The sequence below is a fragment of the Nannospalax galili genome, unplaced genomic scaffold, assembly GCF_000622305.1.
Source record: "Nannospalax galili isolate Female #2095 unplaced genomic scaffold, S.galili_v1.0 scaffold406, whole genome shotgun sequence".
In the NCBI taxonomy this organism is placed as follows: Eukaryota; Metazoa; Chordata; class Mammalia; order Rodentia; family Spalacidae; genus Nannospalax; species Nannospalax galili.
In genome coordinates, this window is record NW_008357033.1 from 4,575,615 (window position 1) to 4,593,318 (window position 17,704).

General features: G+C 44.9%; 1 protein-coding gene across 1 annotated transcript; it reads left to right on the plus strand.

Moving 5' to 3' along the window:
• Positions 1 to 1,535: 1,535 nt before the first annotated feature.
• On the plus strand, positions 1,536 to 15,520 carry Brk1 (BRICK1 subunit of SCAR/WAVE actin nucleating complex). The gene is made up of 3 exons (XM_008854869.3): positions 1,536 to 1,692; positions 14,423 to 14,505; positions 14,859 to 15,520. Exons 1-3 carry the CDS (start codon positions 1,575 to 1,577, stop codon positions 14,883 to 14,885), a joined length of 228 nt encoding a protein of 75 aa, XP_008853091.1. The 5' UTR covers positions 1,536 to 1,574; the 3' UTR covers positions 14,886 to 15,520.
• The last annotated feature ends 2,184 nt before the right edge of the window (positions 15,521 to 17,704 follow it).

The following is a 17,704-nucleotide window of genomic DNA, read 5'->3' on the forward strand; positions in this document are numbered from 1 at the left end:
TTCCTGCCTTTTCAACGTGCTGTTCCAAAGACAAGCAGAGTTGTAATCAAAGAAGAGTTTATATTGCCTTTTTCTCTTCAGTGTATCACATTTTTTCACGTTGCCAACGGCGTTCATAATTAGCATTTAAGTGATTGCATAATATTAAGTGCCTGAGGTTGACTATACCACTATTTGGCCATACCTCAATTATTATAGCAAACACTATTACAAAGACCATCCTTATTGTTAAAGTGTTGTCCCCTCCCTGCCCCCATCTGGGTCTCACGATGTAGTCCAGCTGGCCTTGAACTCAGGACAATATTCTTACCCCAGTTTCCTGAGTGTTGAGATTAGAAGTGTGCACTACAATGCCCTACAGTATTTTCTTAAGAAAATGATAAGGCAAAAGGTTTCATTTTCCAACTCTTGATATCAGTTTCCAAATCTCCCTGGGACAGGATTGCAGGAGCTCAAATTGTGACCAACTACTACCTTACCGATTTCACTGCAGCTGGTTCATCACTGACTACTATTAAAAATATAAGTTGGACATTGTACTGCACTATTGAAAGGAATTTTTATTTTTTATTCTGTGTTGGTGCTGGAGAGATGGTTCAGCAGTTAAGCACACTGGCTGGTCTTGCAAAGGACATTTGATTCCCAGCACCCATGTGGCAGCTAACTGCCTATAACTCCAGTTCCAGGAGAACCCAACGCCCCCTTCTGTCCTCCCTGGGCATTGCACAAAATGGGTGCATTTACATACATGTAGGCAATACACTCATACACATAAAATAATAAAACATTTAAAAAACGAAGTTGTGATCTAAGCAAGAAAAGCTTTTTTTTTTTTTTTTTTTTTTTTTTTTTTGTCTTTTTGAGACAGGGTATCCCTGTAGCCCCAGCTGTCCTGGAACTCACTAAGTAGACCAGGCTGGCCTTGAACTCACAGAGAGCCACCTGCCACTGCCTCCCAAGTGCTGGGATTAAAGGCGTACGCCACCACGCCCGGCAGAAAAGCACTTTTTAAAATTGGGATTCTGGCTAGAGATGGCTCAGCGGTTAAAAGCACTGACTACTGCACTTGCCCAGCACCCACATGGCAGCTAACAACCACCTGTAACTCCAGTTCCAGGGGATCTCACACCCTCTTCTGGTCTCCATGGGCATTATATGAACGTAATGACTGCACCTACGTACATGCAGGCAGAACACTCATACACATAAAAAATAATTAAAAAACATTCGTCGATTTGCCCATCATTGCTGACACTGCACACACTGAACGTGGAGCAACAGAGGGTGGAAGCAGCGGAGTCTGCGCGTCCCCTAAGGACCAGAGCAGCTAGTGACGGGCGTGGGCGTGTGGCCTGGGACTGGGTGCTCTTAGTCCTCACGGTCCAAGTGTAGGAATCTTTTCCCCGACGTGGGAGGCCTGCGAACGCTCAGGCGAGGGCGTAACTTTGGGCCGGCGGCCACAGCGCACGCCTTCCCAAGCTCCTAGGAAATGGGTGCGGGCTGGCGGCGCAGGCGCACTGGCGGCCTGTGCGGATCTGGGCGCCTGCGCACTAACTCTTCCTCAGGCGGCCGCCATGGCTGGGCAAGAGGATCCGGTGCAGCGAGAGATTCACCAGGACTGGGCGAACCGGGAGTACATAGAGATCATCACCAGCAGCATCAAGAAAATCTCGGACTTTCTCAATTCGTTCGGTCAGCGGGCGAGCAGGGGAAGCTGGGTGGAGGGAGGCTCCAGGGAAGCCGCGCCGCTGCTTCCTCTTCGCGCCGCCCAGCGCCCAGTGCCCTTACCCTGAGCCCCACCAACAGTCTCGGGGGTCTGTCCTGGCCGGAGCGGACTGTGGCATCGCCATCCCCCCTCATGCCCGTCACAGGCCCGCTGCCTAGCCTCGGGCACTGCATCCTCGTTTGTGCCGCGCTTCCCTTCAGCCTCCACTTGCCACCCAGTGCGCAGCCGTGTCATGATCGCGTTTAGGCTCCTGACTCTTCCCCATCTCCTTCAGGATTAAGTCTGACACCCCTTAGCGCAATGCCTTTGATTGCCCCGCACAGGCATTCCCCTGCTAGTCATTCCTCCCCGGCTCCCGGGTGTGCCGGTGCTGAGAGTGGTAGATGAGGTCAGGAGTGAGGACTATGTCCTTCCTGGCCTTGGAAAATCTCTTCTGTAGCCCTTCTATGTGCTTCATGGTAGATGTTCTGTGTTCTTCTAGGTGGGTCCTCGGGGCTAACAGGGCAGGTGCTTTCACCAGACAATGCTTTTCCAGAATCTTTCTAGGCCCGGCCCTCTGTCGATTGTCTTCATTTTTCTCCGGAGTGTTCATAGCTTCTGGACAGAAAAATCTGTAACAGACCTCTATCCCATGTTCTCCGAATGTTTCTTTCTGAGACTCCTATAATTACAAGATGTACAGATGACACCCAGTGATCTTTTTCAACTTTCTGTACTTTAATTCTATTAATTAGCAACGTTAGCCAATTTAAAGTAAATAGGAGAGTGCTATATTTAGAAAAGAATTTTAAATGAATCGATTATTTTCTAGCTAGAGAACTGATGAGTTCTAAGTAGTATAAAGATGACAGAGAAGGGCTGGGCTGGTGGCACATGCCTTTAATCCCAGCAATCGGGAGGCAGAGGCAGGCCTGTGAGTTCAAGGCCAGCCTGGTCTCCATAGTGAGTTCCAGGACAGCTGGGGCTACAGGGAGACCCTGTCTCAAAAAGACAGAGAAACATTTTTGGCTTTGGTGGTACAATTCAGATGTAGAGTGCATACTTAGCATACACAGCTGGCATCCCTAGCTCCTTTAGAGAAGAAAAGGAAAAGACAAAAAGCATCAGCAAAGGGCTGGGGGTGTAGCTCAGTTGTAGTGATTGCCTAAAATGCACTGAGCCCTGAATTCTGTCCCCAGCACTGCACACTGGGCCTGTAATCCAGTGCTCAGGAAGTGGAGGCAGGAGGATCAGGAGCTCAAGGTCATCTTCCTGTTCAGTCAGTTTGGACTACATGAGACCCTGTCTCATTAAAAAAAAAAATTATCAGGAGAAACTAGATACAAGCCTCTCTCATGGCACTGTGGAAAGCACTAAGGACTGTTTCATGCTGTTTTGCACTTGTAATCTTAGCACTTGGGAGTGCTAAGGCAGGAAGGAAGACTGTCTAACCTGGGCCTCAACCAAAAACCACTTTGTGCATTCAGACCATCAAGATGGCTCAGCAGGTAAAGGTGTTTGCTGCCAGGCCTGACAATCTGAGTCCAGTCTCCAGGACCTACATGGTGAAAGGAGAGCACCAACTCCCACAATATGTCCGCTGACCTCCACACCTGCACCATGGTACATATTTGCCTGCACTCACCCCTCCTTTTGTTTTGAGTCTTGGTATTACAGGCTGGCCTGGACCCCTTGATCCTCCTGCCTCAATCTCCTGAGTGTGGGGATTACACTTTGGAGATGTAATGAAAACTTCAAAACTAAGCAGAATAATATCTCAATACCCTCCTAAGATAGGGGCTATCGCTCTATAGCCCATGCTGGCCTAGAACTCTAGATCAGGATAGCCTCTAACTTGTGACCCTCTTGGCTCTGCCTCTCAAGACCTGGGATAACAGGTGTGCACACCTGGTCAAAATATTTTTTGAATTAAAATTTTCTTACAAAATGTACAGGTCTATAATCTTTTTTTTTTTTTGAGACAGGGTCTCCTTGTAGCCCCAGCTGTCCTGGAACTCACTATGTAGACCAGGCTGGCCTCGAACTCACAAAGATCTGCCTGCTTCTGCCTCCCAAGTGCTGGGATTAAAGGTGTGTACCACCACGCCTGGCTAAGGTCTATAATCTTAATAGTAGATTTCCTCAGGGAATGAAGGTAGAGATACTAATTGATGAAAGTATAGTATAAATGTATATGTCAGTGATACACAGTCATACCCAATGAGAGTTCATGTTTCCTTTAAAAAAATTTTTTTTAAAGAATATAAGTGAAGGGAGTGTTATTTAATGGGAAAAGTAGGTGGATTTGCAATTTAGATCCAAGGAGGCTAGACTGGTGGTTAGTAAATTGAAAACATTTGAGAAATACTGATCTATTTGCCCTGCTCCTCATGTAGTCTAGTTTTCTTCTAGGGGTGTTTTGTTTAGACAGTGCTGAGAATCAAGCTCAGGACTAAATCACAGAGCTCTGCCTGCCTCTGCCACCTGAGTGCTGAAATTAAAAGCATGAGTCACTGTATCCAGCCTACAAGCAGATTTTTAATAACATTCTCTTTTCCCTTTATGATTCTCTGTACACATTAACCTTAGGATCAGGAGAGCAGAGTCTAGAAAGAAAGACCTGTAATCTGTGACAATCTGCTTTTTAGAAACTTGACAAGATCCAGAGTACAGAGCTGTGTTAAGTGTTACTGCTGTGTTATCATCTGTGTGTTCTCAGGTTTAGGGTCTTTTGACACTAAAGAGTAAAGCACAGATTGGGACTCCACTCTTCCAAGCTGGAATTCTAGAGTAGAAGCTGTTCAGACAGTCATCAGCTATCTTAGAAGAATAGTTAGTTCCTTTCTCCAAAGCACATGGTTACTTACCCTGTATCATGGTAAAGACTCAGGTTTGCTGTAACTTCAAGCAACTCTAAATGCCCCCTCAAAGAAAACTATGGCATCTTTGTACTACTATATTAATCAGGAATGCAGTACAAATCTCGTAGATACATGACAGAGCTGAGGAGACCTGCTATGAGCTTCGAATGGGAAAGTACATCCCACACACATTCATCTTGAGTCATCTGTGCCAAGCCACTGTGCTGACGCCTTCCTTAGGATTTATAGCTTCTCAGCCTGGTGCTATCTGCGTTGTTGGTCTTTAGGAACTGGCCTAAAGGCTCACTGAACTGTTAAATTGATTTTACTTTTATTCTTGTATCATAATGCTTTTCTAATTAGTTATTCCTTTTAAAGTGCTAACTTCAATTTCTACAATTTAAGAAAAGGAAAAAATAAAAAAACACCTAGTAGTTACTCCAATAATTAATACCACTTTAGGGAGTATAGCAGCCTCCTTTAAACTAAGGGAGGCCATTTCCTCTGGTTCATAAAAATTTGAATCTTGGGGACTGGAGAGATGGCTCAGTGGTTAAGAGCACTGGCTGCTCTTGCAGAAGACTTGGGTTTGAATCCCAGCACCCACATGGTGGCTAACAAATGCCCGGTAATTCCAGTTCCAGAAGATCCAGTGCTCTCTTCTGACCTTCATGGGCATTGCATGACAGATGCATTTACACACATGCAGGCAATACACTCATATGCATAAAATAAAAATAAATTTGAATCCTGGCCTATTTCCTCAGTCTAGAATGCATTGGAAATAAAGAATAAAGTCTTATTCTCTAACTACTCTATTAAATGTAACTCACATTTAATGTAAACATATCACAGTAGGTATTTCCTTGCCTATAGAATAAATAAAGGACATTTCTCCTCTGCAAATCTAACTCTTCAATTTTTAGTCGCTTTTAGGATTCATTCAAAGACTAAATCTTGACTTCATAAGCAGTGTAAGAGCCAAGTATATTGGCATCCCAGCGCTCAAAAGACTGAGGGAGAAGGGTTCTGGTTCAACCTGTACTATATAAGGAGACCCTGTCAACACACAAAACAAAACACACACACCAGTTGAGATAAATTTAATGCTGACTTAACGTAGTGCTAAGGTTATAGATAAATAGTTCAGAGACAGAAAATCAAGCATAGTGACACATTCCAGTAATCCCAGCACTTGAGAAGCAACAGGTAGGATTATAAATTCTAGTTCCAGGCTAGCCTGGGCTACATAGGGGAGACTTTATCTCAAAGCAAAAACTTTGAAGGAACTGTGAGCACTGGCATTTGTCAGCAGTGGTGACATGTACACCACGAGAAGACCTGGGGACAGTGCACAGACTTCAGATTTGTCCAGCTGCTGGATGCTTTCCCAGTGTTTCTCTGTGAAATGGTGTATGCTGGGGTAGAATCTAGGGCCCTAAGCATGCGAGGCTGGAGGTTTACCACTAAGCTGCACCCCAGCCCATGAACCAATCATAGGCTTAACAATCTGCAATGTGCCTATAGTCTCTGGAGCGGGACATCTTCAGTTCCTCAATAGTGTTGATCCATGTAGGCCAATACTGTGCTATCATTCTTAGGTTCTGATTGGTTTTCCAGATTGACAACTAGAACAGTACAGCTATTTGGGAGGGAGCCTCCTTCAGTCTCTCCTCTCATAATTTTGATATGTCTTGTTTTACAGAAAATGACAACTTGTCAGAGATACTATTCATAATGCTTTTGAGCTTCCAAACACTATTGAAAAGAATTCTGGGCCTGTTTGATAGTTTGAAGTGACAGTATTGAGCCTGAGAGATGGCTCAGCAGGTTAAAGGCACTTGCCATGCCTGACTACCTGAATTTGATCCCCAGGACACAGATACTGGAAGGAGAGAATAACACTTACAATCTGTATGTACATACGCACACACACACACACACACACACACACACACATACACAATGAAAAAAGTGTCAGTATTTCCAAGTGTGGTTGCTGAGGAGCTCATGTACAAGCTAGACCTGGGAACTAGAGAAGGCAGCACCAGCAGATAGAAAGCAAGATTTAAAAAGAAGGGGAATGGGCATCGTGGTACACACTTGTGATCCTAGCACTTTGGAGATGGGAGGCAGGAGGATCAGGAGTCTTAAGGTTATCCTCAGCTATACAATGTAGGCTAGCCTGGGCTACTTGAGACCCTGTCTATAAAGAAAACAACAAATGGCTCAACGGTTAAGAACACTGAATGTTCTTGCAGAAGACCGGGTTCAGATCCCAGGACCCATATGGCAGCTAATAACTGTCTGTAACTCCAGTTCTAGGAGATCCGACACCCTCTTCTGTCCTCTACGGGCATTGCACCACATGGGTACACTTCCATACATGCAGGCAATACACACATACACATAAAATAAAAATAATTTTTTTTAATTAAAAAAAAAAAGGAGAGCAAAGCATAGTGGCACATTTCTAATTCTAGCACTCGGGAGGCAGAGGCAGAAGGATCACTGTTAGTTCCAGGACAGCCTAGTATACATAGTGAGCTCCAGGCCAGTCTGGGCTATGTAGAAGCATCCTGTCTCAAAAGAAAATACAGGGACTTTAGAGATGGCTCAGCAGTTAAGGACATTGCCTGTTCTTGCAGAGGACCTGGGTTCAGTTCCCAGCATCCACACGTGGCTAACAACCATCCATCAGTTCCAGGGGATCCAGTGCCTTCTGACCTCTGTGGGCACTGCATGCATGTGGTGCGCTTACATGCAAGCAAAACACTCACACATAAAAATTAGTTAATTAAAAGGCTGGAGGCTGTGCCCAGTAATACATGTTTTCCAATGTGTACAGTCCTGAGCTCTTAAGTACCACTGAAAGGGAAGAAAGGAAAATGTTCAAAATATATAAATCCGTAGTCCGCTAGTGGTTTCCAGGGGCTGGGGAGGTTAAGAAATAGTAAGTTCAAGGTTTCCCTCAGGGATGATGATGTTGTCCAGTTAGACCATGGTGATGGTTGCATTAACTCTGGGAGCACACTGAAAACTGCTGATTCCTATGCTTTGCCAGGTGAACTGTAGGGTATGTGGATAATGTGTCAGTAAAGCCACATTTGAGAAAGAATGCTGAAGAATAGTAACGAGAGTAGGAGAGCATGAGAAGGCACAACATGGAAACAAAAAGGGAGAAAGGAATAGAATGTGGGAGACTTGCGCTATGAGCTGATACCAGACAAATTGACACCAGACCCTGCAGAGCAAATGTTAATGGCTGTTTGAGTAGTCCCTCAGAGTTGCAGGTTATCAAACTATTCCTCTACGTGCTGGGCATTCCTTCATGATTTTTTTTTCTCTTTTCTTTTTGTCTTTTTGAGATGGTCAGGATATAGACACAGCTGGCCTGGGACTCGCTATGGAGACCAGGCTGGCCTCGATCTCATGAACATCCACCTGCCTCTGCCTCCTACGTACTGGGATAAAAGGCATGTGCCACCACGCCCGGCATTGTTCATGACTTTTAAACATAAGTAATAAGTAATAGCAATGTACATCCTCATCTCCTCCCGCCCATTTTTCACGTGTGTATGTGTGTGTGTACATGCATGTGTACACAGGAATCATCCTCACCTCTCTTCCATCTTAATCATTGAGGAAGGGTGTCTCAGTCAAACCCAGAGCTCGTCAATATGCCTAGTCTTGCTAGCCAGCTTGCTCTGGGGGTCGTCTCCTTCTGAGGCTGGAATTACAGGCAGGCTGCCATGCCCACCTGGAACTTACCAGTTTCTGGGGAATCTGAACACCAGTCCTTATGAAAGTGCTTTAACCACAGAGCTACCTCCCTAGCTCCCTGGAACTCACTGTGTAGACCAGGCTGGCTTCCAACTCACAGAGGTCTACCTGTGTTTGCCTGTTGACTGCTGGAATTTAAGACCTGTGCCATCACACCCAGCTAGTTTTAGGGTCTTCTTATAGCCTCAGCTGGCCTGAACTTGCTATGTAGACCAGACTGGCCTCGAACTCAGAACTCAGAGATTCGCATGCCTCTGCCTCCCAAATGCTGGGATTAAAAGCATGTATTTACCAGGCGTGGTGGCACATGCCTTTAATCCCAGCACTCGGGAGGCAGATCTCTGCAAGTTCAAGGCCAGCCTGGTCTACATAGCGAGTTCCAGGACAGCTGGGGCTACAGGGAGACCCTGTCTCAAAAAGACAAAAAAAAAAAAGCGTATATTTATATAAATTTTTAAAAACAATGATTATGTTTATCTGGTAAGACCTTTTAGAAGTTACATTTAAGTCATCTTAGTGGAGAAAAATGGTTAGACCTGGGATATGATTTAGATTTGAAATGAAGGGGCAGTGCCTGGTAATGCACACCTGTAATTCCAGGACTCAGGAGGCAGAGGCAAGCAGATCTCTGTTAGTTCACAGGCCAGCCAGGGCTACAAAGTAAGACCTTATCTCAAAAAAATAAAATAAAATGAAAGTTGAGGCAAGATCACATGGAAGGAAGATTTGTCAAAGTGAAGCCTGAAGCTTTTTTTTTTTTTTTTTAAAAAAAAAAAAACAAGCCAGGAGGAGATAAAAACGAATGTTGTTAGCCAAGTGTTGACTCATCATGTGGGAGACTGTTGAGAGCATGGCTATTTTAGATGTAAAAAGTGAAGGTTATTGAGATGAAAACATCAGTAGAGGGAGGCAGTAGGAAGTCCCCATGCTCGAATGCCACCTTTCTCCTGTGTGCTGAGAACAGTTGAGAAAAAAAGTGAGTAGTGTCAGGCAGGGAAGTTTGCAGAGGGAAGATACTTAAGGGGAAATCTAGGTTGCATTTTGGGTGAGGTGGTGAAAGGAGATTGGAAAAGGTAGAGGAAGAGGGCTGCTTTTTACAGATGGCATTTCAGTTCCACAGGGTATTTGATGTGCTTCAAGTTTTCTTTAGTTTGGAAAGGCCTTTGCAGTTACTATTGAAGCAGGAGGTATAGCGTGATAGTGGTGCACAGCGTCCAAGAGCTCAGATGCTCAGAGACCACCACTCCTTCCTTCCCTCCCTCCCTTTCTCCTTCCCTTTCTTCCACTCTCTCCCCCTCTTCCTCCTTCCCCCTTTCTTTACCTTAATTTTTGCTGTTTCCTTCTTGCCACCCCCACTCAGCTGGGGATTGAATTTAGGACCTTATATACATACACTAGGACAAAGCACCACTGAGCTATAGCCCCAGCCTAAATCCACACCTCACATCTTGAGTTTGAATCCTTTCCCAGGTGAGCAGCATGTGATGTGGTACTTGTGGCAGGGAGCAGATACACAACTCCCACTCAGCCATGCAATCATGGGAAGCAGGCAGCTGGTGCTCTTCAGTCTGCTGAGTTGCTGTGATATTCTGTGACGGGTTTGGTGCATTTTCCACTTAGCTTCCGGTGGGTTTATAAGGACATGTCCCAGCCTTAGGTTGAAGAGTATATATATTGTCTTTCTCTCCTTAGTCTTTTCTCTTGAAACTCTTTGCTGCTTGACAAATGGCCGTCTGGATCCTTAGTATATTAATTTTATGTTGCTTTAACAATTTTCCACAAATTTAGCAGCTTAAAATACATAAATTTAGGTGAGAGAGGATCACTGCAAGTTTAGGCCTGTATGGGCTATGAGACAAGATCTCTCAAATAAAAACAACAGCAACAAAAACCCATAAATTTATTATTTTACCATTGGCCAAGTCAGAGGTTGTTTTACTAAATTTTTTCCCTCCCTGCTGGGAGACCCGCCCTCACTCACTCAGGGTCTCTCCGTCTTGACGCTGATGAACAAATTGACATAAGGCATCCTATTTGAATTTTGCATAGTTTATATGACATTTAGGAGGGGGTGACTTACAGAAAACACGTACTCTTATAGGCTTTTCCTTTTCCATATTTGAAATGCATACACCATCTGTCTCCTGCCCCCAGTCTCTGGGCCTCACTCAGTCGCAGGAGTGCCAGTATGGTGTCGGCTCCACCCCTTAATGGGCTTATCAGAGGAACATCCAGGTCACAGAAGTCAACACTGATCTTGAGATTCTTTTTTGTTTTTTTTCCGGTCTTTTTGAGACAGGGTCTCCCTGTAGCTCCAGCTGACCTGGAACTCACTATGTAAATGCAGAGAAATCTACCTGCCTCTGCCTGGGATTAAAGGTGTCTGCACCAAGCCCAGCAGAGATTTTTAAAAAATCTTTTTGAGCCAGGCATGGTAGCCCACACCTTTAATTCCAGCTCTTGCACTGGGGAGGCAAGATTTTTATTTTATTTTTAAAAATTAATTTATTTTTATTTTATAAGTGTTTTACCTACATGTATTTAAGTGTACCTATGTTGTGCAGTGTCCATGGAGGCCAGAAGAGGACATCAGATCCCTAGAACTGGGATTAAGGATGCTCATGAGCTGCCATGTGGGTGCTAAGAACCAAACTTGAATCCTCTTGCAAGAGCAGCTAGTGATCATTACTGCTGAACCATCTCTCCAGCCCACAATTTTTATTTTTAATTTTGTGTCTGTGTGGGTATATGTGTACACGAATTCAGGTGTCCCAGGAACTGGAGTTATAGGCAGCTGTGAGCTGTGTGATGCGGTTGTTGAGATTTGAACTTAGATCCTCAGAAAATCTTTTTCTTAAAAAAAAAAAAAATCTGTTAAAGCTGGGTGCGTTGGTGCATGCCTTTAGTCCCAGCACTTGGGGACAGAGGCAGGCAGACGTCTGTGAGTTCAAGGTGGTTCTTATCTACATAGTAAGTTCCAGGACAGCTGGGGTTGACCCTGTCTCAAAAAGACCAAAAAGGGGGAAAAAAAAAAATCTATGTCTATGTTAGCCAGGTGTGGTGGTGCATGCCTTTAATCCCAACACTCTAGAGGCAGAGGCAGGCAGATCTCTGTGAGTTCAAGGCCAGCCTGGTCTTCACAGCAAGTTTCAGGCTAGCTGAAGCTACAGGGAGACCCTGTCTCAAAAAAGACAAATAAATAAAAAAATACATATTTTTTTAAAAAAATCTGCTGTGTGCCGGGCATGGTGGCACACGCCTTTAATCCCAGCACTTGGGAGGCAGAGGCATGTGGATCTTTGTGAGTTCAAGGCCAGCCTGGTCTACATAGTGAGTTCCAGGAGAGCTGGGGCTACAGGGAGACCCTGTCTCAAAACGGAAAAAAAAAAAATCTGCTATGCAACAAAAGAAAAAGGAGGAGGAACCCAATAGAGCGATGTTTTTGGAAGCTCTCGTCAAGAAATCCCAATGGACTCTGATACGAACATTTGAAATTTGCCCTGCTGACTTTTTTTCTGGTTCCCTGTCTAGAACTTGTAATACCAATTATTCTTGCCTTTACTTCTCCTTCACATCTCCTATTCACCAGTCAAGGACTTTCTTTTCCTCCTACAGATAAGAGTTATGCAATTTGGGAGTCTTTTAGATAGACCCACTGAAGGGGTACCCCAGTTGCCTCACCTTGAGTCCCTGTTCAGCATGGAAGAAGCCAGAGAAGTCTGCATCCTTATTACCTATCAGCAATTTGGGTAACCTCTTGAGAGAATTGTGTGACAAGAATAGGAGGCAGGAATTGGCTAGGCAGTTAGGGTAAAAAGACCCCAAAGAAAAGTAGCCAGTTTCTTGGCTAAAAGTCCAAATGTTCTTGGGCCTCTTAGCAACATTCTCTCTTTCAAAGGCCAAAAAATGTCAAAAGTATTTGGGAGCTCTTATCTAATCCCTGAAAGATTTTAGTGTTACTTCTGCAGGAGGGTGGGGATGTTAGAGTAGCAAAAAGCCCCATTAAAAAAAAAAAAGGAAGAGTACAGGAAGTAGTTCAGGAATAAGTGATGGGGAGATATAGGAGGAGTTGGAGGGGAGGGAGTGGGCATGGATTTGATCAAAACACCTTATATGTTCATATCCCTGTATGAAATTCTCAGTAAATTTTTTTTTGGGGGGGGTCTTTTTGAAGCAGGGTCTCCCTGTAGCCCCAGCTGTCCTGGAACTCGCTATGTAGACCAGGCTAGCCTTGAACTCGCAGAGATCCTCCTGCCTCTGCCTCCCACGTGCTGGGACAACAGGCAAGTGCCACCACGCCCGGCTTGAAATTCTCAGTGAATTTTAAAGTTAAAAAAAATAAATAGTGGCCGGGCGTGGTGGCACACACCTTTAGTCCCAGCACTTAGGAGGCAAAGGCAGGCTGGTCTTTGTGAGTTCAAGGCCAGCCTGGTCTACATAGTGAGTTCAGGTCAGCTGGGACTCCAGGGAGACCCTGTCTCAAAAAGACCAAAACAAAAATTTAAATAAAATAAATAGTACAAAGTGATCCTTTACACATTAAAAAAAAAAAAAAAAATCTGCTATGCTTAGTTTACTATTAATCCCAGCGTTCAAAAGGCAGAGGTGCCGGGCGTGGTGGTGCATGCCTTTAATCCTAGCACTCGGGAGGCAGAGGCAGGCAGATCTCTGTGAGTTCAAGGTCAGCCTAGTCTACATAGTGAGTTCCAGGACAGCTGGGGCTACAGGGAGACCCTGTCTCAAAAAGACCCCCCCCCCAAAAAAAAGAAAAAAAAAGGCAGAGGCAGGTGGATGGATCTCTGAGATTGAGGCCAGCCTGATCTACATAGTGAGTTCTTGGCATCTGGGGCTGTAAGGAGGCTCTGCCTCAAAAAGACCATCACCACCACCAAAAATCTATGTGTATGTGAGAACCAAGTGCATGCAGGTGCCTGTGGAGGCTACTGTGTATGTGCACATATATCTGCATGTGGGTGTGTGCACATGGGTGCAGGTGCTCACAGAGGCCAGAGGTATCATATCCTCCCTGGAGCTGGAGTCACAGGCTGTTGTGAGCTGCAGTGTGGGTCCTGGGACCTGAACTCAGGTTCTTTGGAAGAACATCAATTGCTCTTTACCTGGAATCATCTCTCTAGCCCCATTATTCCTTTGTGGAGCTGAGATCCATGTTTCAGTTGAGGTTAAGCTAACTTTGGGCTGGTGAGGTGGCTCTGTGGGTAAAACTACTTGTGCAGGTCTATTGACCTGAGTTTGATCCCTGGAACCCATGGTTGAAGGAGAGAATCAATTCCTAAAAGTTGTCCTCAGACCTACACACTACTACTACTACTACTATAGCTAAAGGTCACTTGTATATCTTGACTTATGGTCTCTTTTCCCCTTCACAACCAGCAGGGGCAGGGTGAGACCCTCTCGTGCTTTGAACCTTCTCTCAGATCTTGTATGATCCCCTTTCTTGATCTCTCATCTATGTTTACAGACTTGAAGTTAGATTAGACCAACCTGAAAAATCCAGGGTAAACCCCAGAATCCTTAACCTGTTTTTTTTTTGTTGTTGTTGTTGTTAAATGTTTGGTTATTTTAATTTTATGTGCATGAGTGTTTTGCCTGCATGTATGTAAGTGCACCATGTCTATGCAGTGCCCACAGGGGCCAGAAGACAGTGTTGGATCCCCTGGAACTGGAGTTAGGGATGGGTGTTAGCCACCATGTGGGTGATGGGAATTGAACCTGGGTCCTCTGGAAGTACAGCAAGTGTTCTTAACCATTGTGCCATCTCTCCAGTCCTAGAATCCTTAACCTTAATCCCATCTCCCTTTGCCATGTAGAATATATACGCACAAGTTCCAGCAACTAGGGCACCGGTATCATTTGGGTACCAGTATTCTCGCTTCACTGTCCTTAATATGTTCAGCAACATCTGAGCAACTGTGGTCCTGATATCCATTTCACCTCATTGCCTCAATTCCCTTGTGTACTTGGCGTGATAAATTATTCCTCTTCAGCACAGTGGGGGTGTGGGTATGAGTGTTTGGAGTGACATTAATCCTGAACATTAATCTCCTTTTACCAGATATGTCTTGTCGGTCAAGACTTGCAACGCTAAATGAGAAATTGACAGCCCTGGAACGGAGAATAGAGTACATTGAAGCACGGGTGAGTGTGGTCACAGGCTGTCAGACAGAATACAGAAGTCAAGTGCTTTGCCTAGGTTTAGGTTGCTGGGACTCTAAAACTGTCGTTTCTACCATTTCTCACTGCATGGGATCTAAAATAAGATTTTTTTTTTTTTTGGTCTTTTTGAAACAGGGTCTCCCTGTAGCCCCAGCTGTCCTGGAACTCACTATGTAGATGAGGCTGGCCTTGAACTCACAGAGATCTGCCTGCCTCTGCCTCCCGAGTGCTGGGATTAAAGGCGTGCACCACCACACCCGGCTAAAATAAGATATTTTTTAAAAATGTCTTTAGTCCATTTGAATTTTATCTGAATGTCCATTTTCCTTTCGCAGGTGACAAAAGGTGAAACACTCACCTAGAACTGTGCCACACTGCTGCTGGGAAGTTGCTGTACAGAACACAGGCCACGTGGGAAAGGCCCAGCAGCCTTCTGCTCCTCCTCCTCTCCTTAAAGAGCAACAGGGCTTTTTCTTGTTTTTCTTTTTTCAAAAGTGGCCTTTGGGCTCTGCCATGTTCATCTGGGATGTGATGTGGCGTAGGGGAGAAGTCCAGGGACCTCTGAAACAGCATTAGGCATTTTCCCTTTTCAGTAACATTTTATGGAACTACTTGTCAATGTTTTGGAGGTGCACAGAGCCAAAAGGCTGGGACTCTGTTAAGGTCCCATCCACCTCTCATGCTCTCTCTCTCTCTCTCTCTCTCTCTCTCTCTCTCTCTCTCTCTGACATTCTCTCCAGTTCCCATTGCCTCTGCACTGATTCTGTCCACAGTCTGTCGTCTCCCCACCCATGGTGGGAAGTTGGGGGCTGTCTTGGCTGAGACACTCATGCCCTGGCAGTGTGGCTGCCAGAAAATGTTGCTAACCCACCAGTTCCTTGTTTTGGGGAGGTCAAAACCAGGTCCCCAGTTGGCTTAAAGGGACATTTTCAGTTTTCTTTCTGTCACTTGGGGTACTTATGCCTCACATATTTCCCTAATAAACTCCTCAACTTTATCTGACTGCTGTGATTGTGGTGGGAAAAGGAGCTAGAGATGGACTTAATATTTCATGGATGTGATCTGTAGAAATATTCTTTAACAGAAACCCTCAGATATAGCTGTTTGGTTGAAAGCCTAGGCAGTTCACCAGCCAAAGTGCTTATGTTTGGACACCTTGACTACTTCATCTTGGAATCATTTGGTCAGTCACCAGACTTACTTTATAGGTATTGAACTGGGCGTGGTAGTGCACGCCTTTAATCCCAGCACTTGGGAAGCAGAGGTAGGTGGATCTCTGTGAGTTCAAGGACAGCCTGGTCTACATAGTGAGTTCCAGGACAGCTGGGGCTACAGAGAGACCCTGTCTCAAAAAGACCAAAAAAAAAAACAGGTATTGAATCAAACCTGATGTTTATGATCTGTTGAAATAACAACACCCACCCAGTTGAATTGCATCCAGAGAAGACTCTTAGTTTTATAAGATGCAAGCTAAATATACTTCCTTTGAAAAGCAAGTGGTGGGGTTGGAAACATGACTCAGCAATTAGGAGAACTGACTGCTCTTGCATAGACCCCAGTTCAGTTCCCAATGCCCACGTGGTAGCTCACAGCCGTCTAACTCCAGTTCCAGGGGATTTGACACCCTCTTCTGGCCTCCATGGGCATTGTGCACATGGGTACACTTACATGCACACAAAAACTTCATGTACATAAAGTATAAATAAATAAAAGCAAAGCAAATACTGAGGCAGGTGAGATGGCTCAACAGGCATGGCACTTGTTGCCAAACCTGGCAGCCTGAGTTCAACCCCTGGAATCGACATAGTGGAAGGAGAGAATCTACTCATGGAAATTGTCTGATTGCTGTGGCACACATAAATAATTTTTTTAAAAAGCAAATACTGGCCGGGCGTGGTGGCACACACCTTTAATCCCAGCACTCCGGAGGCAGAGGCAGGCAGATCTCTGTGAGTTCAATGCCAGCTTGGTCTACATAGTGAGTTCCAGGACAGCTGGGGCTACAGGGAGACCCTGTCTCAAAAAAGACAAAATATATATATATATATGTATATGTATATATATATATATATTGCAGTTCAAATAGAATAATCAAAGACTTCCCATGTTTCCAAAGCGTCCCATAAATTTGTGCCTACTGCTTAAAGGCTTTTCCCTACAGAGAGCTCCACTTTAGTTTCATAGAATTATGTTCTGCCTACATGTATTTCCTCCTATTCAAATCATATATGCCATTTAAAGTCTAGCCTGGGTCAAAATTCCCCAGAAAGTTTTCAGTCTTGTGCACCCCCATCTGGTACTGCCCTTTTCCTCTTCTCAGTTCCTCCTATCTTGTGCTGACATCACAGTTCAGCTCTGGATTTAGATGTTCTCTGATTGGGTATATGCAACCTAGAAGGAATCTCAGCCCCTGCTCTGGCTGTCCAGCCAAGCACTTTGAGGAAGGCATGTGGCCATAGTACCCACTAAACCCATTAGGAAACTGCTCGCCTGTGTTTTTATAAACCCTGCTTAGACCTTAGACATTTAAGTACTACCAGCTGAGTATCCCTTAATCCAAAATTTTCCAAAATCTAAAGCTTTCTGGACAAGAACAGGACAAGTGAACAGTTCCTCACCTGACTTTCTGTGGTTGGTATGTGAACTGTTCAGGTGAAAGCCTGAGCCCTGTCAGCACTGACAAACTAGACTCTACCCGGTTCTCAGTAGACCAGTTAAACAAGTAATAGTGAAAAGCAGGAAAAGATTTATTCAGTGTGGCCACACTGGGAGGAGAACAACGAGGTTCATTAGTGCCCCCCAGTCCCATCTTTGGGGTTCTGTTGTGAGGTTCCAGTTTAAATAGAAAGCAGGGGGTATATGAGTCAAAGTATGGTCCCTGCCCCTCATTTCCTTGATGCTATAGTCTCTCCTGCAGGATGGTCTGACAAGTCAGAATGTTGTGAAGATTTCTAGGAAGTAGGCTCTCCTTCTGCTTGTACCTGGGCCATCCTTTTCCTTCTCTGAGCATGAGACTCCTGGAAGAAATTCCAGTTTCTTGGCATCCATGTCTCCATAGTCTGAGCCAAAGGAAGGGGCACATGGTGGGGCATAGGTTAAAGCAGGCAACCCAAAAATACTATATTGGCCAGACATAGTGGTGCATACCTTTAATCCCAGCACTTGGGGAGACAGAGGTAGC

What these genes read in the sequence shown, in the direction of transcription:
- Brk1 (XM_008854869.3), top strand. Translation starts at nt 1,575, where the DNA reads ATGGCTGGGCAAGAGGATCCGGTGCAGCGAGAGATTCACCAGGACTGG. An exon ending in GGACTTTCTCAATTCGTTCG is followed by an intron (nt 1,693 to 14,422) that starts GTCAGCGGGCGA and finishes TCCTTTTACCAG; the next exon opens with ATATGTCTTGTCGGTCAAGA. An exon ending in TAGAGTACATTGAAGCACGG is followed by an intron (nt 14,506 to 14,858) that starts GTGAGTGTGGTC and finishes TTCCTTTCGCAG; the next exon opens with GTGACAAAAGGTGAAACACT.